The sequence below is a fragment of the Hypanus sabinus genome, unplaced genomic scaffold, assembly GCF_030144855.1.
Source record: "Hypanus sabinus isolate sHypSab1 unplaced genomic scaffold, sHypSab1.hap1 scaffold_2055, whole genome shotgun sequence".
NCBI lineage: Eukaryota > Metazoa > Chordata > Chondrichthyes > Myliobatiformes > Dasyatidae > Hypanus > Hypanus sabinus.
Genome location: NW_026780158.1, coordinates 23,898 through 51,245, shown reverse-complemented (window position 1 = coordinate 51,245; position 27,348 = coordinate 23,898). Strand labels below are relative to the sequence as shown.

Here is a 27,348-nt window from a genome sequence, read left to right as displayed (position 1 = left end):
TTATGCCTCTCCAAATGTTCATAAATTCATGAAACAGGGCATGTGAAGTTGAATTCCTTACTTCCTATTTTCAGTTAGCTCTGCTGAGCCCGTTCCTCCATCACCTCCAAAAGCCCAGCAGAGCTCCAGAGTGTTGAACATATTTATCGCTCTCTGGTCACCGCCCCTCAGTGACCTCAGGAGCCGGTGTGGGTGCCCGGATGCCTTGAGCATTCACTGTATGGAATATATAACGTTTCTATCGCAGTAAAGAGATAACTAATGAATGTAGGGATTGCATCCATGCAAATCAGTTTAGGAAGTCACAAACAGGGTTCAACAGGGATCACTCTCTCCACAATTCCCTTGTTCATTCATCCCTCCTCACTAATCTTCTTCCAGATACTTATCCCTGCATAAGCCTAAGTGCTACACCTGCCGTACCCCTCCTCCCTCACCTCCATTCAGAGACACAAAGCAGTCCTTCCGGATGAGGCAACGCTTCATCTGCGAATCTATTGCTGGGGTCATCTATTGTGTCCCGTGCTCTCGATGCGGCCTCCTTCACACTGGTGAGACCCGCCATAAACTGGGAGACCGTTATTTTTTTACAATCTCTGTATCATCTGCCACAAGGGGGACTTTGCAGTGGCCAAACGTTTTAATTCTGATTCCCAATCCGACGTTTCGATCAGACCGCCCTCAGGGTGGAGGAGCAACACCTTAGTGATCGTTTTCACAAAAAAAAAGGCCGGCAGGTGTGTGGAGACGGAAGGGATGGAGGAAATATGGATCGGACAGAAACATGTGGCTGAGATGGGAGAGCAGCCGCCATCTTGTTGATGGTTAGAGGGGCTGAATGGCCTCCTCCTGCAGTTTTTCACTTGATGTTTCAGTGTTCCTGTCCAGTGAGGCTCCGGAGGAATGTGAATAGAAAAAAAAACTGTTTATAAACATAGAAGTGATTTCAATGAAACCTGCACAATTCCTTTCCGGGTGGGAATTGTATGTCGTACCGGGATGGGAATCGAACCCTTAACTCTGAGAACCGGAAGATGGTGCCATGGGGACGGGAAAGATCCAGAGGAAAACACTAAAAACGTAGCTGGTGTAAATATGGAATAATGTGGGGAATGCGGCAGGTAGGTCGGACAGTGTGTGAGGGGCGAGGAGCAGAGTCACCGGTTTCTCGCTCCCATTTCAAACGCAGATCTGCAGCATCTCAGGTTTTCGCTTCCGAGGCCCCGCCCCCGCTCTCACAGTCTCCGGATGGGCGGGGTTTTCTTTCCGTTCTCTGTTGAAGCTGATCGTCTGTCGGGAGCCGGTGGACGGATCTCGCTGCTCTCCGGACAAATTGATGAAGTTCTCATCGGTCAGTTTTGAGGCCGGTCACTGGGGTTGAACGCAACCGACAATTTCCCATCGGTGAGTACTGAAGTCGATCCCGGGGGCGGGGAACCTCATGTTGGGCAGAGAGTCCCGTTAACTTCCTCGAACTGGCGGCCTCGTCCCGCTTCCTGGATACAACCTGTCGTTGTCGGTCCGGGTTATGGGACCTTCACACCGAACCGCCTGAGATGAGCCGCCGCTCAGCCCCTGGTGTTCTGGTCCCAGGTCCGGGATGAGGTGGTGATGCCGAGACTGAACCCATCCATTAAGATGTACCTGGTGAACTTTACCTCCATCACCCGGCCCGCTATCGGATCCAAACTCCACCTGGATCGACGCTTGGAGACGATAATTGTTTTACATATTTCCAGCACACTGGAAGCGGCCGTTCGACCCGGTGTGTTCTTGCAGACAGAGGGTTAAATTAAGCCATCGCACCCTTGGGACACTGCTCCACGTGTATGAGAAGTTTCATCTTTCCCCGTTCAGACAGGACAGTAAGATCCAGATATATATCAACCTTCTTGTTCAACCTATGTCCAGCCTGTATCCCACTACCTCAATGATATATATCAACCGTCTTGTTCAACCTCTGTCCAGCCTGTATCCCACGACCTCAATGATATATATCAACCATCTTATTCAACCTCTGTCCAGTCTGTATGCCACCAGCACAATGATATATATCAACCTACTTGTTCAACCTCTATCTAGCATGTATCCCTCCACCTCAATAATATATATCAACCATCTTGTTCAACCTCTGTCCAGTCTGTATCCCACTACCTCAATGATATATATCAACCATCTTGTTCAACCTCTGTCCAGCCTGTATCACACCACCACAATGATATATATCAAGCATCTTGTTCAACCTCTGTCCAGTCTGTATCCCACCACCTCAATGATATATATCAACATATTGTTCAATCTCTGTCCAGCCTGTATCCCACCACCTCAATAATATATATCAACCATCTTGTTCAACGTCTGTCCAGCCTGTATCCCACTACCTCAATATGTATCAACCATCTTGTTCAACCTCTGTCCAGCCTGTATCCCACTACCTCAATGATATATATCAACCATTTTGTTCAACCTCTGTCCAGTCTGTATCCCACTACCTCAATGATATATATCAACCGCCTTCCTCAATGTTTGTCCAGCCTGTATGCCACCAGCTCAATGATATATATCAACCATCTTGTTCCACCTCTGTCCAGTCTGTATCCCACCAGCACAATGATATATATCAACCTTCTAGTTCAATCTCTGTCCTGCCTGTATGCCACCAGCTCAATGATATATATCAACCTACTTGTTCAACCTCTGTCTAGCATGTATCCCACCACCTCAATAATATATATCAACCTTCTAGTTCAATCTGTCCTGCCTGTATGCCACCAGCTCAATGATATATATATCAACCTGCTTGCTCAATGTTTGTCCAGCCTGTATCCCAATGCTGCAATGTTATATTTCAGCAATCTCTCTTCTAATCTTTGTCTTCATTGTGAAGTTTAGTATTGCCCCTTTCTAATTATTTAGTTATTTATTTGTGTGCCTGCCTGTTTGTTTGTTTGTTTATTTATTTATTTAGTTAGTTATTGTTCGCTCGGAATACCAGAGGTTTAGTTGGACACAACACGTGGCAGGGTAAAAGCAACCATTTCAATTTTAGATTCACCTTTACAAAATGGCTGCAGTGTTAATCTTTGTCATAATGGAACTCATAGCATCTGATGTTGAGTTTGTTATTTCCTTTTTCGGTTATTTTAGTTGAGCCACTTCCTCTGTTTCCAGGGTAACGACCCGTCAGAGCTGCAGCAAGTGTTGCACTTTTTATCGCTCTGTGGTCACCGCCTCTCAGCGTAGAGACAGTGGCCTCGGGAGCAAATGTAACAGAGTGATAGTGGGAGGAAAGGATGCTGTGAGCATTGACTGTGTGGGATGTGTTACACCAGCGTCAGAATGAACTCAGAACTAACAAATTGTTTGGGGTGGGGTGGCATTTACAGTTCAGGGTGGCAATCAGTTACTATCTGTGCATTAAAATGAAGAGGGAGAAAATACTACAGTTGCAGGAAATTTAAAGTAAGGAAGGGAAAATACTGGAGACGCTCAGCAGATCGGCAGCATCTTGGACAGTCTCAGTTCTGGAACTGGGTCTTCCACCATTTGTCCTTTCAGAGACGTAGTCTGATGTACTGAGCTCCCAGCATTTTCTACTTAATAATTTTACATTTTTTTCCTGCTACACTGCAGGAAACATGGCAGCCCGCTCTCCTGGGCAAGATCCCACGCAGCGATGACATAGAGATCAAATGTGCTCTGCTTAGCTGCTGGGGTCAGGCTGAAGTGTATCCGCGTCCTCTATACAGACCGGGGAACCAGCCTGAGCACCGGACCCGGCAGAGGGTCATTAGGTTCCAATTCCACCTTAGTTTGTGAATCGGAAATGGCAGGAACTCCACGGCAAATTGCCGGCACCAAGGCGTCTTTGTATGGGTGATAATATTGGGCTGATGAATCTGATGATATGAAATTGCCAGAAAACGGGCTACAGTCCAGGCTGGTAATTCTGCAGCTGGGATCGGAATTTTCTCAGTCTGCAGTGAAGCTGAAATCCCGGGCGGTTGGGCATTGGTTATGGGGAAATCACCGTCAACACTGTCCAATAGGATATCATATCTGTCAAGTATTTTGGAGATTATTTAAAAATGAACTAGGGCGTTAGGTGAAGTTGGGCAGTGATGTTGTTCATCTGAACTTTGGTAAAGTCTGTAACAAGATCCTGCATGGCAGCTGATCGGGGAGGTTCGGTCACGTGGGATTCACAGGGGGCTGGCGAGGAGGATTCACACCGGGCAAGAGAACAAGAAGGAGAGGGGGATGAATGTAGATGGTTCTAACGAATGGAGGTCTGTGACGAGTGGGATGGAAGTGTCAGTGCTGAGATCTCTGTAATTTACTATTCATGCCATTGATTTGTATATGAATGTACATGGCTACACAGAGTATTATGTACCGTTGTGTTCACCCTACTGTAGTAAATATATTATCAAGCTGGAGAGGGTGCACAAGAGATTGCTGAAGATGTTGCCTGGACTACAGGGCCGAGTCATAGGAAGCATTTGGCTGAGCTGGATCTTTAGTTCAGATGAGAATGAGGGTGACATTGTAGGAGTTCATGAAATCAAGATGGAATATAAATAATGAGGTTGGTCGTAGCATTTTCCCCAGGATTCAAGATTCAAAAATGATTGATGTCATTCTAGTAATGAAGGGTAAAAGAGAACAAAATAATTCATACACTGGATCCAAAGCAAGACAGAAAATAAATAATTATAGAGACCACAATAATAAACTAAACACAATACATAAAGTATGATAGTTTAAAACGATTGATTGTCTGTCCATAAAGTGACGTTAATCACAGGAGTGTCTGGACATATGAGGCTGACATTGATACTTCTTCTGCATGTGCCTTGCGCGTTACACGCTTGGGCGATCATGGGTCTCCACATCTAATGACTCCTCACAGCGTCAATGATATCTCGCACACTTAGATCTGTTAGTTCTTTCACAGTGTCCATATATTTTCTTCTTTGTCTTCCTCTTCCGCGATTCCCAGGCATAGGGCCTTGCAATGTAAAGCATTCTATTTCGCCCTTTCTGATGACATGGTCCAGGAATTTCAGTCTCCTCTCATTTAATGTTCTCATTAAAGATCTTTTTGCATGTGCACGTTGGAGTACCGCCTCATTAGTTACCCTATCTCTGTATGATATTTTCAGCATTCTTCTAAATAAAAACACATTTCTGTTGCTTCTAAGTTTTTTTGGAGTTCAGGTGTTACAGTCCATGTTTCGGAAACATACAGAAAGATTGACCAGATGTAACACTTTAGTAGCTTAAGCCTTGTTTTCATAGAAATGTGTCTGTTGGTAAAAATGGGTTTCATTTTTTTGGAAACTCGAGTGAATCTGCAGATGCTGGAAGTAAATAAAAACACAAAATGCTGGCAGAACTCAGCAGACCAGACAGCATCTATGGGAGGAGGTAGAAGGATGAAGGGTTTCGGCCCGAAACGTCATCACTACCACCACCCATAGATGCTGTCTGGCCTGCTGAGTTCTGCCAGCATTTTGTGTTTTTATTCATTTTTGGACGTTGGTTTTGGCAATGGCAATTCTTCTTTTTATTTCTACTTTACTTCTAGCATCTTGTGATATAAAGCTACCAAGGTAATTAAAGCCGATCTTTTGTTCAATCGCTTGGTTACCGATGGACAATTGGCAGTTGGGAGTATCCTGCCCTTTTTATATTTCCATATATGTGTTTTATTTTACCGTTGATGGTTAGACCAAAATCTGCACTTGTTTGTACTAATTTGTCTGGGAGGATTTGTAAGTCTTCTGCTGCACTTGCAATTAGGGGGATATCGTCTGCATATCTTATATTGTTGATGCAAACACCTCCAATTTTTATCCCATCTAGGTCTTCTATTTCTCTGAGAATCTTTTCAGTATAAATATTAAGTAATTCCGGTGAGGCAACGCATCTCTAACTCCCCTTTGAATTTTAGTCTAACTGCTTATATTATCATCAATTTTTACAGCCACTGTTTGATTCCAATATAAATTTTGAATAAGTTACTGGTCCCTTCCGTCAATGTTTAGTTAAATGAGAATTTGAAAAAGTTTTTCATGTTACACTTTGTCGAATCCTTTAGTGAAATCAATAAAAAAATGAAAAGACATCAATTTGACACTCAATTGCCCTTTCTGAAAGCATTCGTAGTATGAAAATTGCGTTCCTTGTTCCTCTATCCTCCATCAGCCCATATTGCAGTTCAGTAGTTTCTGGCCTTAACTTGTTTTTAATTCGACTCAGAACAATTATCAACAAAATCTTTATTATGTGACTCATCAGACTGATTGTTCTATAATTTTCGCAGTCAATAGTTCCAGGAATTTTAGGCAGAGTTATAAATACTGATTTCAAGAGATCGTCGGGCAATACACCAGACTCATATATGCCATTAAACTCTTCAAAATGAATATCCATGCCCAGATCTTCCGGGGCTTGTATCACTTCCACTGAAATTTCATCAGGTCCAGAGACATGGTCAACCTTTGCCCCTTTTCCACTGAACTCTCACATGGTTAGCTTGCTCACCAGTGTGGAATAGGCCTTCACATACTCCTTTCATAGGATTTATCTTATCACCAATGTTTTCCAAACTTAGCCCATTCTCTGAACTTCCACACACTTCTTTATTTCTGAGCAAGTCATTAATTCTATCTTCAGGACCTTCATTCTATTAGTTTTCATTTTAACATCTGCAAGTGACCCCCCTTTGTCCAACCAACACTTTTGGTTCAGTCTCTCCAAATCACCTCCTTGAATAACCTTCAAATTCCAAAACAAACTGTAATAGATTCACAGGCACCTTGTTAACAAGCGATTTTTCCTTCAGCCTGGTTACTGCTTCTCAAACCAATCCAGACATTAAATTTTCTTTATTCAATTTAGGAACAACACCTTTCCCTTCTCCTTCAATAATATTCACATCACCAGCTTTCATCTCCTCACTAACTTTTAACACATCTTCTAATACAAACAACAGGGAATTCTCACTTTCCACTGGTACCAAGTTTAACCCTTTCTTCACTAAACCTAGTCCATCTGACCCAAAAGGACTGCATTCCTTTTCAACTGAATCAGATACCTCAGACTTTTTCTGAGCTTCAACACTAGGTTCAGTATCCTGTGACTCCACAGGTACTTCAACAACCTGAACACAAGCAAACGGGACATCTGCCTCTTCTAGGCTTCCAATACCAGTCCCCTTTTCAAATTCTAAGCTCCCCTCATCCTCCCAGTTACTTTCTGGGCAATTCCTATCCGGAGTAAACTCAACCCTGCGGGTTAAAACAACTCCATCTGCTAACCCAGCAGACTCCTTCAAGGTAATGGCATCCTTTTCATCTAGGACTGCCCTTATATCATTATCGGGAACACATTTAAATTTTTCAACTTCTTCAAACAGTTCTGCCAAGCCAGACAGATCATCGGTGTCCAACCCTGGACCTTCTAACTGCCTCATCTGTTTCTCATCCTTACTCTGTGCCTCTATAAATTCCCTCTTGGCAAAGGTTAAATCTACCTCCTCTGCTTTACCTTCTTTCACCTCCCTATTCTCCGCTTTACCATCCCCTAACCCCTCTAGATACAGGGTCGGTAAAAACGTCTCAGCCAAATCAACAGTGGACTCATTTAAACTGTCTTCTTTCTCAGCCGCCTTTCTCGACATGCTGCGAGTGATTGCGCATGCGGGATAGATCTTAGAATCTAGGGCCGGGTCCTCAGCACTCACAGGCTTGCTTGTCAGCTTCACTGCTGAACACACGTCACCACCTGTTAAATCATTACAAGAAGGACGTCCACGCCGTCTCTCGGTAATTCTCAACGCACCCCGACTTCGACTGGTCCAGATACCAGGTCACATTGTAAAATGATCCTGTGCAAAGGTACAGCTTCTGTCCCTTTTCCTATGCCTCTTAATACCACCTCTCCAGTTTCTGGACCGAAATCCAGCACCTTACTTAGGATCAATGACTGGTCAGCCCCAGTATCCCTCCAGATTCTCACTGGAACTGGGGTTTCTTCTTCTTTCACAGACACCGTCCCTTCCGAAATAAATTTCTGACGGCCCTCTCGTACTCTATCTACATTTGCCTTCCCCGTCGACTTGCTAACCGACTCAATGCATCCTGTAGGGATGGCCGTTTACCCTTTTCCCATCTCCTTCTTCGGAGCAAAGCATTTAGATGCAATATGACCAAGCTTTCCACAATTATAACAGGTCAAGCCAGGAACCTTCCTGCCAGCTTGCTTGCCCTCCTCCTTACCTTTACCACTAGCTCCCTGCTTATTCTCTACCTTAGCCGGTGGACTTTCTCTACCGTCTCTACTGCCTTTCTGGTAACTCTTATCTGGGGGAAACTTTGTCTTGTGGGTTAGGGCATATTCATCTGCTAACCTGGCAAATTCCGTTATAGACTTATTCGACTTCTCGTTCAGATACGTCCGGATATTATCCGAAACACAACCTTTAAATTCTTCAATCAGAATTAACTCTCTTAAACGATAGAAATCCTCCTCCACCCTTTCTGCAGCGCACCAACGATCCAAGAGCACACCCTTCTCATAGGCAAACTCTGTATACGTCTGATTCCACAGTATCGTTAAATCTCTGAACTTTTGTCTATACGCTTCAGCTACCAACTCATAGGCCCGAAGGATAGACTGTTTTACTTCCTCATAATCCTCAGACTCTTCCATGGACAATGCCACATATGCCTGTTGAGTCTTTCCTTTTAATACACTTTGTAACAACGCCACCCACTGATCTCTGGGCCACTTCTGATTCACGGCCACCTTTTCAAAATGCAAGAAGTAACTATCAACGTCCGTCTCTCGAACGGAGGTACTAAACTAAACTCCCTACTTACATTAAACTTCTCCGCTCGATCTGCCCCGCTACCCATATGTTGCCATCTCTCCCTCTCGAACTGCCGTTGTTTCTCTTCCTCCTCCATCCTCCTTTCAGATTCCTCTTTCCTCCTTCCAGCTGCCTCATCTGAAGTTCATTCTGCCTCTGCTTCTCCTTCTCAACCAACTCAGCTCTTCCTTTCTCCCATTTCGCCTCCAACTCCTTTAGCAGGATCTCATACTCCATTTTCCTCTTCTCCATCTCCAACCTTATTTTTGCTATCTCTAACTGAGCCGCCCGATCGACTGGTTTCTTCTCAGGAAACAGGTTCAATGTATCAAGCGCGAACACAGCCTTGGATATATTATGCTAGGCTATGGCTCTCTGTATCTCCCACTTTCTCATCGACGATTTCACCGCCGAGAGATATAATCGTCTCGCAACACTCACCAATTCCACCTTCCTGGTATTCTCCAATGCCCCCAAAGTCGGGTTCTTTATAAATTTGTCTATTCCCATCACTGCTGGTTCCCGTCTGGTTACCCACGCAAACAGATCAGATAACGGACTTATAGCCGATTTCTCTGGCCCCCCAATTTGGGAATCAAATCCCGGACGAGCCCCCAATTTGGTTATGTACCCCGTAACTGGGTGTCTAACCAGCAGAGAAAGAAGTATCCGTTGGAGTCTGGTGGTACTATTTTCAAACAGTGTTTATTAGTAAAATACACAAATCAATATCAATAATGCAAATATATATATAATACACGTTAGCAATACTAAACCGAAAAGTGTGTGAATAATAATACGCAATAATAAACAAGCTCTATCAATGTCTAGTGGATAATGAATTGTCATATGTGAATATAACGTACAGTTCAGTTCACACTTGCTGAGGTAGATGTTGGTCGTTGTGTTGTAATTGTGAGAGAGAGAGAGAGAGGAGAGAGAGAAAGAAGAGAGAGAGAGAGAGATGTAACAGCTACAGGCAGGCAAACCTTCCTTTACGTTCTTGATCCGTCGATGTGTTGTGGCCATTCAGGTACGACCCCTCTGTCCTTCTGTGGTGGACTCGTCACTCTGGCATGAGTGGGCACACAGAGAAGCCCCCACCGGCCCTGCTATAACACTGTGAGTTAAACTGACCGATCCTTTGTTCGGTCTCCGGTGCCCCACACCTTCACGTGGGTTCCAACACTCAAGCAGTGCTCAATAGTGTGTCCTGGTGTGTCTGAAGGGAGTCTCCGTAGACCTCACTTTTATCCCTTCTCACGGGGTTTCAGTTGTACATCAATTTTGAATGGCTGTGTCCATCAAACCAGCCCACTCCGGCTGTCCACTGAGGAATTTTAATGAACAGAATGGTACAAGGTGAACAACCCTCTCAGAAGCCATAAGTCTTTCAGAAGTCAGAATATGGTGGATCAACAAGTCTCACTCCCCTGCTTTATCTCTCTCTCTTATCTGTAGCAGATGTTCCAATTCCAGCATGTTTTCTCTTACATTCTCTCTCTCATTAGCAGCATAGCAACAGTAACGGTTTGTGATTCTCCAAAAGGCGGGGGGGGGGGGAGATGGGCAACTCTGCACCCTTCTGCCCATCAGAGCTGTTCATCCTTCGTAACACTGGCAAGTCCACATCTGACATGTGGAGGGTGTTTAAAGTCCATCTGCACGGAGTATAGGGTATTTTGAAGTACGGGAGGAGACAGTGTTGGGTCTCTATGTTCGGTGCTCAGTGACGCTCTCTTGCCCTCCGCTGTTGGAGTGCGTGGTTATTTGAGTTCTTGCCGCTTTCCTGTCGGATTCAATCAGTCTGCCCAATCTCACTGAGCTCTCTCATTAACGGGGCCTTTAGAACCGCTGTTCACTGGATTTTCCTTTGGTTTGATTCCGGACCATTCTCAGTAAACTGAGAGATTTACACTTGAGAATCCAAGCTGCTGATCAGTTTCCGTAACACTCAGACCACCCGGTCTGGCACCAGCGATCATTCCCCGGTCAACGTCACTTACATCACATTTATTTCCTCTTCAGATGTTTGGCCTGAATAACAACTGAACCCGTTGACCATATCTGCATGTGTTTGTGCTTTGAGTTGCAAGCAGATGATTAACAGATTCGTATTAATGAGTTGGTATAGAGTTGTACCTAACAAAGAGGCCATTTAATACATTTCCCATTTAGACAAACCCTCACCCATCTCGAATATGAACACGGATGAGATCTGAGCCTGATTGTTGATGATCTGCATGTTTGTAACAACAGGTTGTCGCTGGCAAGGCAGTGGACAAAACACTGTTATAAGGTGAGGAATATCTGGAGAGAGAGACCCGTCACTGTTCCCTCTAAACTGCTCGTCTGCGTAACCACAATGCTCCCACGAACGGAGCCTTTGTTGCAGCGCAGATGGAATTAAACACTGTCGTATAAACGTTTATGAAACCTGAAAGTTTTTCTTTGTTGTACTGCATTTTTATCCTATCCTTTAATTAGTAATTAAAATCAATAGCATGTTTTTTTTCTCTTGTCTGTCTTAATCCTAAAATATTCATGGATGCATTTTACAAAAGAGGACGCATCTATGGTGTTGTGCTTTTCTCAGTCCGTGTGAAAAGTTCCGTCTCAGAGCAATGGCTGATCCACGCAGCTGCAAAAATAGTCATTAGATGGAACATTGGAGACCGACCCACATTACATTCTATGCATATTAATCACGATTGAATATGGTACATTATCGTGCTTCCTGTTATAGAGGAGATGTTAAAAGTCAATAGAGTGGACAAAACAGTTTCACCGGGAGCCTCTCTGGTATCCAGGAAATAGTAATGAATAACGCAAGAAAAATTAATAATCATTTCGCCTTGTCCGTAGGAGCCTACTTTAAGGCAGTGATGCTCAGGTGCTTAACAATATAGAACTAATACTGAACAGCGAATAACTAGACGGTCCATTTGCTATAAATTCAAGAGCTTTTCGTTTTCGTTTCTCTAAAGATCACTATTAATGCCCCGATAATCACTTTTACTATTTTTTCAGAACACTGTGTGTTGTACCTCCCCCATTATAGGTATGAGCAAGGATGCGATCTGGGCCAAATTGCGCAATTAAGCGTTCAGCATATCACGCATCATCCTGGATAATCCCAGTTCTGATACTTGGTCTTCCACAGTGTCTTGTTCCACAGATGCAATCTGCTGCACCGAGTTTCCAGCACTATAAGGGGACGCAGGAATATGGCATTGGGGCAAAAAAAATCAACCATGTTTGAATGATGGAGGAGACTCGATGGAATGAATCACTTCATTCTGCTCGGATATCTCATCATGACTGAATGATGAGTCCTTCGTATCCCGTATCCGGATTTGTGACGTGTGAGGGAAAATTAATGATTTGTTCCATGAGATCCTTTTATTTGTCTTCAGCGTTTAAATTTCAGTGAGATTCGCTTTTGAAAAAATTGAGCAGAAATATTTTTTCTCCTTTGTATTGTTAATGAGCTTCATTATCTCTCTGGTTAAAGTTAGACCTGCGGTGAGAGATTTATTGGAAGAAAAGCCGACAGCTGGAAAGCCACGAATGAGAACGAGTGAACAGCGACCAGTGAACCAGCCCGAGGACTGAGAGTACCAACTGAAGAGAACCCTCTGACTCAGAGTTTCCATTGATTTAGTCAGGAGAAAGTTTGGTGAGTCTCATTCACTCGAACACTGGTCCTGTAAACATTACAGACCTTTACAAAGGAAGGTACGAAATAGGTGGAATGCCTCGGTCAGACCAAGTTGCAATCACTCCAGGTCTGGTAATGTGCTTTCAGAAGCCCAGCTCTTTACAGTCACTCACATTCTCTGAGTGTTTGCTCATTTGAAGGTGCTGCATCTTCTGAAGAAGCTTTTGGTTAGTTCTGATGTTTCCTTGTTACGTTATAATCATCTTAAAATGCGTTGACAATTTCCTCCCTTTATAAGAAGCCCCAAGTGTGTCGTGTTGCAGTGATTGTAGAAATGTGGAATTACCATGAACTGCAGCAACATGCCCTTGATCCCATTGGCTATTGCAATCTGCAGTGATATACTTACCCTCGAATATATCGTCGTGTAGGCTTCTGCAGAGAACAGACCATTTATAAAGGAAAATATCCCAACACTGCATTTTATTCAGTCCAAACTAGCACATGGCAACCCAAAATTTAGCTTGACAGACCTTGGCCTCATCAAGTACTTTTCTGCTAATTACATTGTCAAAACCTGTGAAGGTGACATTAAGCAGAGGTGGAAATTCAAAGTTATGCTCCCATGGATGTTGTGCAAGGGCCTTCAGCAAAGCATTTGACAAGGTGTCACATGGCAGCTTGGTCTCGATGATCAGGTTCCACGCTGTCCGGAGAGAGCAAATTGGATGTATTCAAAATTAGCTTCAAGGTAGCAAGCAAAGAGTGGTGGTTGAAGATTTCTCCTCGCAATGGAGGCGTGTAATTAGCAGTATTTTATAGCAATGATTTGGATGCGGTTGCACAAGGATTACTTGACTGGTAAGTTCGCAGAATGCACAACCTTAGTATTTGTTGTTCACAGAGAAGATTATCGTAGCATCTAGGGGATCTAAATGGACAGGGTCTGGTAAAGAGATTGCAAACCCAATCTGATCAGCAGCGGATTCATGCAGATGTTGGGGATCATGTGGACGAAACAGCCAGAGGAAGTGGATGAGGCAGGTGCAGTTCCATAAATCAAAAAGCAGTTGGGGTGTGTAGATGGAGTGAAGAGGCCAGAAGGGAGATGGCCCTATCACAGGAAATCCTGACCATCTCAGAGGGCACTGTGGTTGGCATTGTGTCGTTGGGCTGAACGCTCTGAATTTGCATTTTCTTGCTCTGTGACTCTGTCAGTAGATGCGCCAGGTACCAGTGGACAGATATGGTGTGGAAGTGGTTACTAACAGGGAATGTTTGGTCCCCATGCCAAATGCTACAAGGGATGGAAATACTGTCATATTTGCAAAGCAGTCGTACTCTCCGACTCACTGTCTGCTTGTTGTGAAATTTAGAGCCTCACCAGCAGGTGGAGCCGTCCTGCAGAGCGACCAAAGTGTAAACAAGACGACGACAATCAACAATCGTCAGTCAGAATCAGAATGGACAAAGGTATGATCACAGGGGTCTTTGAATTAAACTTTTGTCGCGTTTGTACACAATAGTTCAGATGAAAAAAAAACTGACAGAGATGTTAACAGTGCATAGAAAAGTTTCATCAAGCCGTGTCATTTATCCCACTGGTAAAGCGGCCTTGAGTAATTGATCAACCCAACAGTTCCAGCGCAGGGACCTGACACCAGTAATGGTCGAATCACTCCGCTCACCACACAAACCTTCAGCTGAGTGAAGGGAGCAGGGACTCCTGAATCAGGTGGTCGTGAGTGAAACACAGACAGGAATGTGACAGCGATCTTGTGGTTTATGTGAATGTTCAGGGTCAGTGTCCATTTCACCTCCAGACAAGCCCCGATATGTAAGACATCTTCAACTTTCACTGATAAAATTCAGAACCAGATGATAGGAGCATTTCCGGTATTTCAGAGATTCTATGATAACACAGCATTTCAGGTTTTGGAAGGAAAGCTACCAACTCCCCCCTGGTTTTTCTTGCCTGCTACGCAAAGGAGGAGGGGTGTCACCGAAATCTGTTTTCTGTAGCGGAGCGGAGATCATTGCCGGTGCTGGGAATGGCTGAGGATCAGGAGGCAGCTCATTGTAGATACATTTGTGATCTGCTTCGGAGTTTTAACACCCCAGTGAATGTCTGGGCTGTGGAGAAATGGTGAACCTGAGTTTCTAAATATTTCCCTCTTGATATAATCTTCTACCTGAATTTAAATTCCCAGGATCTTGGCTGGGAAACCCGGCATACCCAATGACCAAATATCTCTGTCACCTGTAGACATTGTGATTGTGCTCAAATCTGAGATTCCAGGTGGAATAGAAACGATGCTCCAGCCTGGAAACGGGTCCTTCGGCCCAGACAATTCAAGCTGATCTAAATGTCCCATTTTCCTGCAGTTTTCCCAAATTTTCCTAGTATCTCCCATTTTTCCTGCCTACATGCTCTCAATTTTGTAATTTTATTTGTGTTTGCGGCCTCTTCCGGATGCATGTACTTTATACCCATCAGTCACCACGTGAAAAAATGCCCCTTTGGTCCCTTTTAAATCTCTGCCCTCGAGTCTCAGACTCCCCTACCCAGGGAAAAAGACTGTGACCATCTATCCTATCTGCACACCTAATTACTGTGTGTGTGTCTGTATGTGTGTGTGTGTGTGTGTGTGTGTGTGTGTGTGTGTGTGTGTGTGTGTGTGTGCATGTGTGCGTGTGTGTGTCTGTATATGTGTGTGTGTGTGTGTGTGTGTGCGTGTGTGTGTGCGTGCGTGTGTCTGTATGTGTGTGTGTGTGCGTGTGCGCGTGTGTATGTCTGTATGTGTGTGTGTGTGTGTGTGTGTGTGTAAGATCACCCTTCAAGCTCCTGAGCTCCAGGGCAAGCTGTCCCAGCCCAACCATATAACACAAAAAACAGCACCCTAGCCCAGTACCGTAGTGTTCATTCTTCACTTCACACTTTCCAGCTTCATCACCTCCATCCTATAGATTAGCAACTGCAACTACACACAAAGCTCTAGAACCAAGACTTTGCCAATGACATGCATAGTTGTTACATGATGATCAGCAGGTGGGGGAGAAGATGGCACCCAGCGGAGAGGACAGCATAGATCGCAAGGGAATGGTCAGCCTGCGACCCAGCGGACCGGAGGACGTGCGTCTCAAGGGAATGGTCAGTCGGTGACCAAGGGGACTGGAGAAAGCAACTCCAGTTCCCTTGTCCAGTCTCCAGCCCCTCGTGTGACAAAGCAAGTGGAGAATGTGTGATCCAGCAGACTGGACCATGTGTAATCCCGTTGCTGGTCTTTGTGTGACACAGACTACTGGACAGTTAGTGACCGAGGGAGATTTTAGCTTGTGGAAGATAATCACAGTGATATTTCCCAGTATCACCGGACACCGGTGCATTATGATCCCGTGGTCATCCGTGCGTTCAGCTGCTGTGATTGGTATTACTCTGCCTATCCTGCTATTTTACTGGGAGTAAATGTGTCCAGTCACCGGCTTATCGGGATGGGCACCTGACAGGATATACGAGTCACATTAACCAGCTCAGTTCCACTCCCAATCTGGTCAGCCAGAGTCTCTGCTCCATTGCAGTCTGAATCAGTTTTGCTCAGATCTAAATCACACTTGTATAACCTGAAATTCATCACTTATTTCATGTGGAAAATTGAAACTAGTTTGGAACGTATGGAAGAGGATGTTACCAGGCGGATCATCGAGGGAAGATGATCGGGACAAGGGAAGCAAGGTACCAGCGCAGGGTCAGATTGAGAGCGGTGTCCCAATGGAATCCGGTCCGGCCGCAGAGAAGGAGGAGAAAATTCAGCCCAGAGACAGTGACGTCAGGGACACTGATCCGGACCCTGGAACCGGCACAAGTGAGGCGACTATCTGTCAGCCCAGAGACAGTGACGTCAGAGACACCGATCAGGACCCTGGAACCGGCACAAGTGAGGCGACTGCCTGTCAGCTCGGAAGCTCATTGAACAGAGGACTGCCAAGTCCCAAAGAAGGATCGGGTGAGTGAAATATGAGGGTGACGTGCTCACAGAGTGCGGCAGGGTGGAGGGTAAACAGGGTGGAGCCCTGTTGGAGGGTTGGTCAGAGGAGAGGGAAAATGTGTGGGTGTGGTACATGTGGTGCACTGGGTAGCCGTTACCCCACTGCAGGAAATGTACTACCTGCTCTGAGGATTTCCAGGATGTGAATTGGAGGAAATGCAGCTGTCCAGATGAGGAGAGTGTTTCCGGGATGTGTATCAGGGGAAATGTATTCGCCAGGATGGAGAGAGTATCTCTGGGAAGCAAATATTACCAACCATTCCAACACTTATGCCCATCCAAATTTAAACAGGTGAATGGGTCGGATGGGGGATGGACTGGTTTATATTAAATGTGGTCCTTCTATTACGTAATGCCTAGAACATTGTTGGTTAGGCTTTAAGGCAAGTGTTAGATTCAAGTCAAGTCAAGTCACTTCTATATTGCCATTTCGACCATTACTGTTGATACAGTACATAGTAAAAATGAGTCGTTTTTCAGGACCACGGTGTTACATGACACGTTACAAAAACTAGACTGAACTACGTAAAAAAAACAACAGAGGAAAAGAAGAAAAACACACAACAACTACACTAAACTACACACCTATCTGGGACTGCATAAAGTTCACAAAACAGTGCAGACATTACAATAAATAATATACGTGACAATAGGGCAGTAAGGTGTCATGCCAGGCTCTGGGTATTGAGGAGTCTGATAGCTTGGGGGAAGAAACTGTTACATAGTCTGGCCGTGAGATCCCGAATGCTTCGGTGCATTTTCCCAGTTGGAAGGAGGGAGAAGAGATTGTTTGAGGGGTGCATGGATCCTTTATAATGCTGCTGGCTTTACGGATGCAGCGTGTAGTGTAAATATCCATGATGGCGGGAAGAGAGACCCCTATGGTCTTCTCAGCTGACCTCACTATACGCTGCAGGGTGTTGCGATCTGAGATGGTGCAATTTCTGAACCAGGCAGTGGTGCAGCTGCTCAGGATGCTCTCAATACAACCCCTGTAGAATGTGATGAGGATGGGGGGTGGGAGATGGACTTTTCTCAGCCTTCGCAGAAAGTGGAGACACTGCTGGGCTTTCTTTGCTATGGAGCTGGTGTTGAGGGACCAGGTGAGATTCTCTGCTGGATGAACACCAAGAAATTTGTTTTGTTCACATTGAGAGACAGTTTGCTGGCTCGGCACCAGTCCGTTAGCTGCTGCACCTCCTCTCTGTAAGCTGACTCGTCGTTCTTGCTGTGTCTTGCAGCACAGTCGTGGGTCAGCAGAGTGAACAGAAGTGGTCTGTGCACACAGCCGTAGGGGGACTCCGTGCTCAGTGTGATGGTGTTGGAGATGGAGAATTAATCCAATTTTGTATCTGGAGGCAGGTTCGAGACACGGTTTTTTTTTGTTGAGTTGGGTGAGAGCGGTGGAGACGAGGGATATCTGAGTTCAAGCCTACATTTTCCTTTTTGTATTCACAGAGCCAGAGTTTACAATCTCTGAACTCCTGGCAGAAGGGGAGGAATATCGACTGTACCAACTGACAAAGTTCTACAGGGACAGACTCAAACAAGCAATTGAAGAAAAGGTTGAGAGACTGGGTTGGATGTTGACAAAGGAGGGACATTTCAGTAGAGAAGAAAATGAGGTGAGTGCAGTCCGTGTATTGTCACTGATCTGCTGGTATCAGAGGGAATAGTGATCAACATTTATCTCCTGCATGTTTTAGGAGATCGACTTGGGAATGGAGACTTTGATCTCTGACTTGCCTCTCGCAGATCTGGTTTCAGTTTTTAAGGTGGGGAGCACTGGGAACTGCAGGTTTAGCATCACCTTTTCCTGTATCACCTGCTGTATTTATCAGTGTGAAGTAAGAGCAGTGGCTGCATATCTGGACTTCCAAAAGGCATTCGGTGTGAAACATTTCAAATCTTGGCTGAACCGTCGGGGAGCTTCACCTCATCTCATTAATCCAGGATGAGCATTAAACTGTCAACTGGGCCAACCGGCTTCACTGCGGTACCTGAGGGAGGGAAACCAGCTAACCACAGCTTGTCTTGGTTCCGTGAGTTCCCAAACAATGTGTGGCTGACTTGTCATAGTCACAGCAAAGTACAGTACAGAAACAGGCCTTTTGGCCCATCTATTCCATGCCAGACTACAGAATCTACTTATTCCCATTGACCTGCACCGGGCCATGGCGCTCGATACACTCATTACGCAAGCATCTATTCAGAATTCTCTTAACCACTTGCACTACTTGCCCTGCTAGCTAGTTTTGCACTCTCATCACCCTCTGAGTAAACAAGTTTCACCTTTGTACCCTTTGAACTTCTCACCTTTCACCCTTTACTGATAACCTCTTGTTGTAGTACCTCTTTACCTCAGTACAAAATGCCTGCTTGCATTTATCCGATCTATATCCCAATGTAATTGTGTACACTTCTATCAAATCTCTGCTCAATCTTTCATGTTCCAACGAATAAAGTCCTAATCAGTTCACTCTTTTCTTATAATTTAGGTCTTCCAGTCCAGGTAACATCCTTGTAATGTTTTTTTTTCTGTACTCTTTCAAACTTATTTCCATCTGTCCTGCAGTTAGGTGTGCAGAACTGCACATAATATCCAAATGAGGCCTCTCGAGCGTCTTATATAACATCATATCGTACACGATATTTTCATTTACCAAGGTTAATGCACTAACAAACTTTCTTTCAGAGCCTAGCAACATTTGCTGCCACTTTCAATGGCTTATGCACCTTTCCCGATCACTTTGTTCTACCGGTCTCTCTGTAAGATCTACCTTGATCGGTCCATCCAAAGTGCAACATCTTGCACCTGTCTGCATTAAATTGCATCGGCCCCTTTTAAGTCCATTCTGCAGTTGGTCCAGACCTCACTGCAATCTCGTGTAATCTTCCTCTTTGTCCACTGCTCCTTCCCAATGTTGGAGTTATCAGCAAATGTGCTGATGCTCTTAACCATAATTTCATCCAGATCATTGATATAGATGACAAACAACAACAGGCACAGCACCGATCCCCGTGACACTGCACGAGATACAGGCGCCAAACAGAAATGCAACAGTCTATAGTGACACTCCGGATTCTTTCCAAAAAGTTAGTGTCTAATCCAGTTTACTACTTTATCTTGAATGCTAAGCAACTGAATCTTCTAGACCGACCTCCTATACGGGACCTTGTAAAAAACCGTGCTGAAGTCCATGTAGACAACATCCACAACCTTCCCTTCATCAACTTTCCTGGTAACTTCCACGAAATACTCCGAGATTGATTGGATGTGAAAGATCACGCACAAAGCTGATATCTCATGACCACAAACATCAATAGTTTGATCTGAAAGGGCGGAAGAAAGCACAAAACATAGAATAAATCTGGTGACTTGCTGATATCCCATGATCCCAAAAAATCAACAGGTTGTCCTGAAAGGGAAGAAGATCAATAGGATTTCCTGAAAGGGAAAGGGCAAACAAAAAGAACTGCTAACTTGCTGAATATCTGACTAAAGAGAGACAGGGACACACCATTTCAGGTCACTCTCTTTGGAGCTCAAAAACAATGATTGTCTTGTCCTAGATCTGACCTATTCAGCCATGAGTGGTATTAGAAAATCAAATGTGTTACACCCGTGAGTAGCTCTGTTCTCGTTGGGATTCATTGGCTCTGTCTGTAATGAATCACACAGGCATTATCCAAAGGCAAGAGATAATCTGTAAATCTGATGCTGATCTATAAATTCATCATATAACCATATAACAATCACAGCACGGAAACAGGCCATCTCGGCCCTCCTAGTCCGTGCCGAACTCTTAATCTCACCTCGTCCCACCTACCCGCACTCAGCCCATAACCCTCCACTCCTTTCCTGTCCATATACCTATCCAACTTTACCTTAAATGACACAACTGAACTGGCCTCTACTACTTCTACAGGAAGCTCATTCCACACAGCTATCACTCTGAGTAAAGAAATACCCCCTTGTTTCCCTTAAATTTCTGCCCCCTAACTCTCAAATCATGTCCTCTCGTTTGAATCTCCCCTACTCTCAATGGAAACAGCCTATTCACGTCAACTCTATCTATCCCTCTCAAAATTTTAAATACCTCGATCAAATCCCCCCCCCCAACCTTCTACGCTCCAATGAATAGAGACCTAACTTGTTCAACCTTTCTCTGTAACTTAAGTGCTGAAACCCAGGTAACATCCTAGTAAATCGTCTCTGCACTCTCTCTAATTTATTGATATCTTTCCTTTAATTCGGTGACCAGAACTGCAGACAATATTCTAAAATTAGCCTTACCAATGCCTTGTACAATTTTAAAATTACATCCCAACTTCTGTACTCAATGCTTTGATTTATAAAGGCTAGCGTTCCAAAAGCCTTCTTGACCACCATATCTACATGAGACTCCACCTTCAGGGAACTATGCACTGTTATTCCTAGATCTCTCTGTTCCTCTGCATTCCTCAATGCCCTACCATTTACCCTGTATGTTCTATTTGGATTATTCCTGCCAAAATGTAGAACCTCACACTTCTCAGCATTAAACTCCATCTGCCAACGTTCAGCCCATTCTTCTAACCGGCATAAATCTCCCTGCAAGCTTTGAAAACCTACCTCATTATCCACAACACCTCCTACCATAGTATCATCGGCATACTTACTAATCCAATTTACCACCCCATCATCCAGATCATTTATGTATATTACAAACCACATTGGGCCCAAAACAGATCCCTGCTAGTCACCGGCCTCCATCCCGATAAACAATTATCCACCACTACTCTCTGGCATCTCCCAACTAGCCACTGTTGAATCCATTTTATTACTCAGCATTAGTACCTAACGACTGAACCTTCTTAACCAACCTTCCATGTGGAACTTTGTCAAAGGCTTTGCTGAAGTCCATATAGACTACATCCACTGCCATACCCTCGTCAACATTCCTCGTAACGTCTTCAAAAATAAGGCTTGTCAAACATGACCTTCCACGCACAAATCCATGCTGGCTACTCCTAATCAGATCCTGTCTATCCAGATAATTATTAATACTATCTCTAAGAATACTTTCCATTAATTTACCCACCACTGATGTCAAACTGACAGGTCTATAATTGCTAGGCTTACTTCTAGAACCCTTTTTAAACAATGGAACCACATGAGCAATACGCCAATCCTCCGGCACAATCCACGTTTCTAATGACATCTTAAAGATCTCAGTCAGAGCTCCTGCTATCTCTACACTTCCCTCAAGGTCCTGGGGAATATCCTGTCAGGACCCAGAGATTTATCCACTTTTAAATTTCTTAAAAGCGCCAGTACTTCCACCTCTTTAATTGTCATAGGTTCCATAACTTCCTTACTTGTTTCCCACACCTTACACAATTCAATATCCTTCTCCTTAGTGAATACCGAAGAGAAGAAATCGTTCAAAATCTCTCCCATCTCTCTCGGCTCCACACATAACTGACCACTCTGATTCTCTAAGGGGCCAATTTCATTCCTCACTATCCTCTTGCTTTTAGTATAACTGTAGAAACCTTTCGGATTTACTGTCACCTTATTTGCCAAACCAACCTTGTATCTTCTTTTAGCTTTTCTAATCTCTTTCTTAAGATTCCTTTTACATTCTTTATATTCCTCGAGCAATTCCTTTACTCCATGCTGCCTATATCTATTGTAGACATCCCTCTTTTTCCGAACCAAATTTCTAATATCGCTTGAAAACCATGGTGCTTTCAAACCTTTAACCTTTCCTTTCAACCTAACAGGAACATAAAGATTCTGTACCCTCATAATTACACACTTAAATGACATCCATTTCTCTATTACATCCTTCCCATAAAACAACTTGACCCAATCCACTCTCTCTAAATCCCTTCGCATCTCCTCAAAGTTAGCCTTTCTCCAATCAAAAATCTCAACTCTAGGTCCTGTCCTGTCCTTCTCCATAATTATATTGAAGCTAATGCTATTGTGATCACTGGACCTGAAGTGCTCCCCAACACATACATCTGTCAGCTGACCTATCGCATTCCCTAACAGGAGATCCAACACTGCCCCATCTCTAGTCGGTAATTCTATGTATTGTTGCAAACAACTATCCTGCACACATTTCACAAACTCTAAACCATCCAGCCCTTTAACAGAATGAGCTTCCCAATCTACGTGTGGAAATTTAAAATCTCCCACAATCACCACCTTGTGTTTACTACAAATATCTGCAATCTCCTTACACATTTGCTCTTCCAATTCACGCTCCCCCTTAGGTCCTATAATACACTCCTATCAGTGTTACTACACCTTTCCCATTCCTCAATTCCACCCAAATAGTCTCCCTAGAAGAGCTCTCTAATCTATCCATCCAAAGCACCGCCATAAGATTTTCTCGGACAAGCAATGCAACACCTCCTCCTCTGGCCCCTCCTACTCTATCACACCTGAAGCAACTAAATCCAGGAATATCATCTGGAGACGTCTGCTTTACTGGTTAAATCTCTTTCACAACGGTAACTCATCAGACCTGGTAGCAGTGAAACTGAAGGATTATTTTACAGTGCAGTGGACCATCAGGGAATTATGATGATTTATTTCAGTACAGCACAGTACGGGCACTTTGGCCCTCAATGTTGTGCTTCCCCTTAAACCCTGCCTCTCTTATTTCTCAGAACAATGTCCTAAGCCCATCCATATTCTGTTACCTTAATTCCATCATCGGTGTATGTTGCTTGAAGACTAGTCAACGTTTTGTTCATAATTCCTGAGTTAATCAGGAAACCCATGCCTGCATTCAGGAAGTCATTACCATTTTACGGTATGAGCGCCAGGCAGTAACCACCTCCATTATAAGATAGCCGCACTGATACTGAATCTTCTTTTGTCTTTACACATCATGAGACCATAAGGCATCAGAGCACAATTGGCCATTAGGCCCATCGATTCTGCTCCGCCATGACATCATGGGTGATGTACTATCCCTCTCAACCCCATTCTCCTGCCTTCTCCCAGTGAACTTTGCTGACCAGACTAGTCAAGAAGATACCAGCCTCTGTTTTAAATATACTCAATGACCTGGTCTCCGCAGCTGTCAGTTCCAATGGATTCTGCAGTTTCAGTACTCCTCGGCTAAATATGATCATCATTTCTGTTCCAAATGGACGTCCCTCTAATCTGAGGCTGTTTCGTCTGGTTCTAGACACCCCCACGTAAAACAACATCTCCACATCCTCTCAATGTCTTTCGATATTCCACAGGTTACAATTAGATTCCCCCTCATCCTCCCACCCTCCATCTATTACAGGTGCATCCAGGATCCATTCCCATCAAAATCTGGTTTAATATCACTGGTTCTGTTCATTTAGATTCCTCTCTGGACTTTTCACAATGCCATCACAAACTTTCTCTGATCAGGGGATCAAAATATGCGAGTGTGGTCTGGCCAGTGCTTGTTCTTATATTCTGATCCTCTCGAAATGAATGCTAGCATTGTATTTGCCTTTCCTAACACCAACTCAAACTGCACGGAATCCTGCACCGGGTCTCCAGAGACTCTTTACAAATCCAATTTCTGAATTTTCTCCCAGATTCAGAAAAAGTCTACGTCTTCATTATTTCTGCTTAAGTATATGGCCACGTACCTCACTACTACATTCCAATTGCCACTGATGTGTCCATTTCTTCATAGGTCCATGTCCTCCCGCGAAATCCCTGCTTCCTCAACACTTCCCCTCCCTCCCCATATCTTCGTAATGCCTACAATAACGGCCATAAAGCCTACAAATCATTGACATAACGGAAAAAGAAACTGTCCCAAAACCAACCACTGCAGAACACCACTGGTCACCAACATTCGACCAGAGAAAGCCCTATTTGTTCCCATTCTGTGCTTCCTGGCAGTCAGACAAATCTGACTGGAGAAAATCTTGGATCCTCTATCCATGCCAGTGTCTTTCTTGTCCTACTGTGGGCCTGGTATTGTTAACCGGCGTCATGTGGGACACCTGGTCAAAGGTCCTCGGGAAGTCCAAGTAAACAACTTGCACTGACTCTCTGTTGTCGACCCAGCAGGCTGTTCTCTCAAAAAATCCAACAGTTCTGTCAGGCAGGATTCCCTTCCATGGATGTTGGCCTTTTTCTTATCATGTGCATCCAAATACCCTGAAACCTTATCCTCGATTATCGACTGCTGACATCTTCCCAAACGCTGATCAGACTAACTGGCCTATAGTTTGAAATGATCAGTCCTCCGGAACCATTCCAAAATCTAGTGATTATTGAGTGATCATTACTAATGTCTCCACAATCTCTTCGGCCTCCTCTTTCAGAAGCAATCCGGTGAGTTGATCTGGACTCATCTATCTTCACAACTTTCAGCTTACCAAACGCCTTCTCCGCAATAATTGCAAATACACTCATTTCTGCCACCTGACATTCTCAAATACCTGGCACGTTCCAGTGTTTTTACAGTGAGGACTGACGCAAAATGCCGACCAATATCTTCCGGCATTTCCTTGTCCCCTGACAGTACCTCTCCACTGTCATTTTCCGGTGGTCCAATAGCCACTCTCCTCTCTTTCAATCTTCATATATTAGACGGACGTTTTGGTAAGCTATTTTACATCATTCTCTAGCCTGCCTTCCTATTTCATATTTTCTCTATTTACGGCTTTTGAACTGTCTTCTGTTGATTTGTAAAAACATCCCAGTCCTCCAGCTTTCTGCTATATTTTGTAATATTCTGTACCCTCTCCTTTGCTTTTGTGCTGCTTTGACTACCTCGTCAGCCACGGTTGATCATCCTCCGTTTAGAATAATTCTTCATCTTTGTGAGCATTTGTCCTCCGAGAAACTTCAGCCATTCCTGCTCTGCCGTTGTCCCTGTTAGTGTCATTTTCGAATGAATTATTGCTCAGCTCCTCTCTCATGCCGAGGTAATTCCTTTATTCTACTGTAGCACTGATACCTCTAACTTTACCTTCTCCCTTTCAAACTGCTGGCAGAATTCTGCTATTTTATGATCAGTGCCTCTGAAGGGTTTATTTAGCTGAAGCTCCCTGATCAAATCTGGTTCAATACACAACACAGAATCCAGATCCGCCTTTCCTATAGTGGGCTCAACCACAGGCTTCTCTCAAAAGCCATCTCATAGGCATACTATAAATTCCCTCACTTGGGATTCAGCACCGACCTGATTTTCCAAAGCTACCTGGATATTGAAACTCCCCGTGACAATTTTAGCATTGACTATTTTCCATGCCTCTCCTCTCCCCCGTTGTAATTTGTAGCCCACATCCTGGCTACTGTTAACATGCCTGTATATAATTTCCATCAGGGTCATTGTACCTACGCAGTTTCTTAACATCCACGTCGTCTAATCCGATATCACCTCTTTCTCAGGACTTTTCATTTTTATTGACAGCAGCTTCGACCCAACACTTTCACGTACCTGCGTATCCTTTTGATTCAATATTTATCCTTGGATTTAAGCACCCAACTATAAACATTTGTCAGCCACGATTCAGTGATGCCCGCCATCCACTTGTTTTTGCTCTCTCTCTCTCCCCTCTCTTCCGTTCTTGTTGTCACATCTTGTTGATGTAATGCTGCACATTGACAGATCAAGGAAATTAATCACATTGCATCTCCTGCAGGGTGTCAGTAAATCCTTATTCTTACACACTATTGATTTAGAATTTCCTTCAGTTACTGTTTCTCTGTTAATGACTGAACCCAGAGGATGAGGCAGCAGCCCAGTGACTGCATCTGTTCTGGAGCTACTGGTGCCATGAACAGATACTTTCCTGCACATTCTCCATGTCTGTCTCTCTGCTCCACAATAAGTCCATTGTTTCCTTTTCTAGAACGTCACTGAGCTGTCAGAGAAGGGAAACCGGGCAGAGAGTTCCAGACTCTTCCTCAGTCTGGTGAATGGCAAAGGCTCCCGGGCCCGGAGGGCGATGTGGGAATCCTTTCTGATGTGGAGGACTGAGTTACCGAAGTTGGACAGAATACTGAGGGAAATACAGGAACTCGGTATGTTAAAACCACGCTCTGAACACAAAGGCACATTGAGATAAACATTTTAGTTATTTTAATTATTTTAGCTCTGTTTCCATGGATTTTTTTTCATATTTAAACAGGTCCTGATCCACAAGAATACATGAACATCGGCCAAGGTTTATCTGAATTACCCACACAGCTGATAGGTGAGTGATCAAATGCACAGTTCAAACCACAGCTCAAGTGTTAGTCTGTGACTTGGCAAAGCCTGGGAATCAAAATTCGCCGTTAATCGTTCTCTGATCTCTGGATTTAAGTAACAATTCATAGAATCTCTCTTTGCAACCTGAATATTCTACAATATATTTTTCTATTAATCCAGCTGTTGGTTCTGCTGAAGCCTTCACTCCAGGTCCTAACGCTCTGGGAATCCCAACACACCCCAGGCAGGCTCCTGTTGCACTGTATGACCCAGTCCAGGTGACTTTTCTATCTTCAGAACTTTCATCTTTCAAGCCCCTTTTCCTCTGTAATAGCACTACACGCAATTCTGTTCACTGACGTTCTTTACCTTTTGGAATTCTGCCAGTGACTTGCACAGAGTTTGTCTGGCATTTCCTTTTCACCCGTTACTGCAACTACAACAGCAGTTTCTACTGGTCCGATATCCACCCTCTCCCTTTTTTCACTCTTTATATATCCGGGAAAGAAAAAAAATATATATACTTTGGTATCCTTTCTTATATTATTGACCATTTCCTTGTAT

At 44.1% G+C, this 27,348-nt stretch overlaps 1 protein-coding gene across 3 annotated transcripts in view; it reads left to right on the top strand.

The window, feature by feature from the left end:
* The first annotated feature begins 1,294 nt into the window (after positions 1-1,294).
* The window catches only part of LOC132387639 (NACHT, LRR and PYD domains-containing protein 3-like), a 39,930-nt gene continuing 13,876 nt past the window's right edge, over positions 1,295-27,348 (top strand). The window contains exons 1-6 of one of the 3 annotated variants that reach the window (XM_059960024.1): positions 1,295-1,404; positions 12,393-14,012; positions 16,202-16,543; positions 18,044-18,210; positions 26,444-26,615; positions 26,723-26,788. In XM_059960024.1, the coding sequence (XP_059816007.1) occupies positions 14,003-14,012; positions 16,202-16,543; positions 18,044-18,210; positions 26,444-26,615; positions 26,723-26,788 (757 nt within the window). In that variant the 5' untranslated portion in view covers positions 1,295-1,404; positions 12,393-14,002. Of the gene's footprint in view, positions 1,405-9,433; positions 14,013-16,201; positions 16,544-18,043; positions 18,211-26,443; positions 26,616-26,722; positions 26,789-27,348 lie in introns of those variants that run through there. The other 2 variants (XM_059960023.1, XM_059960025.1) reach the window with 2 other exon arrangements.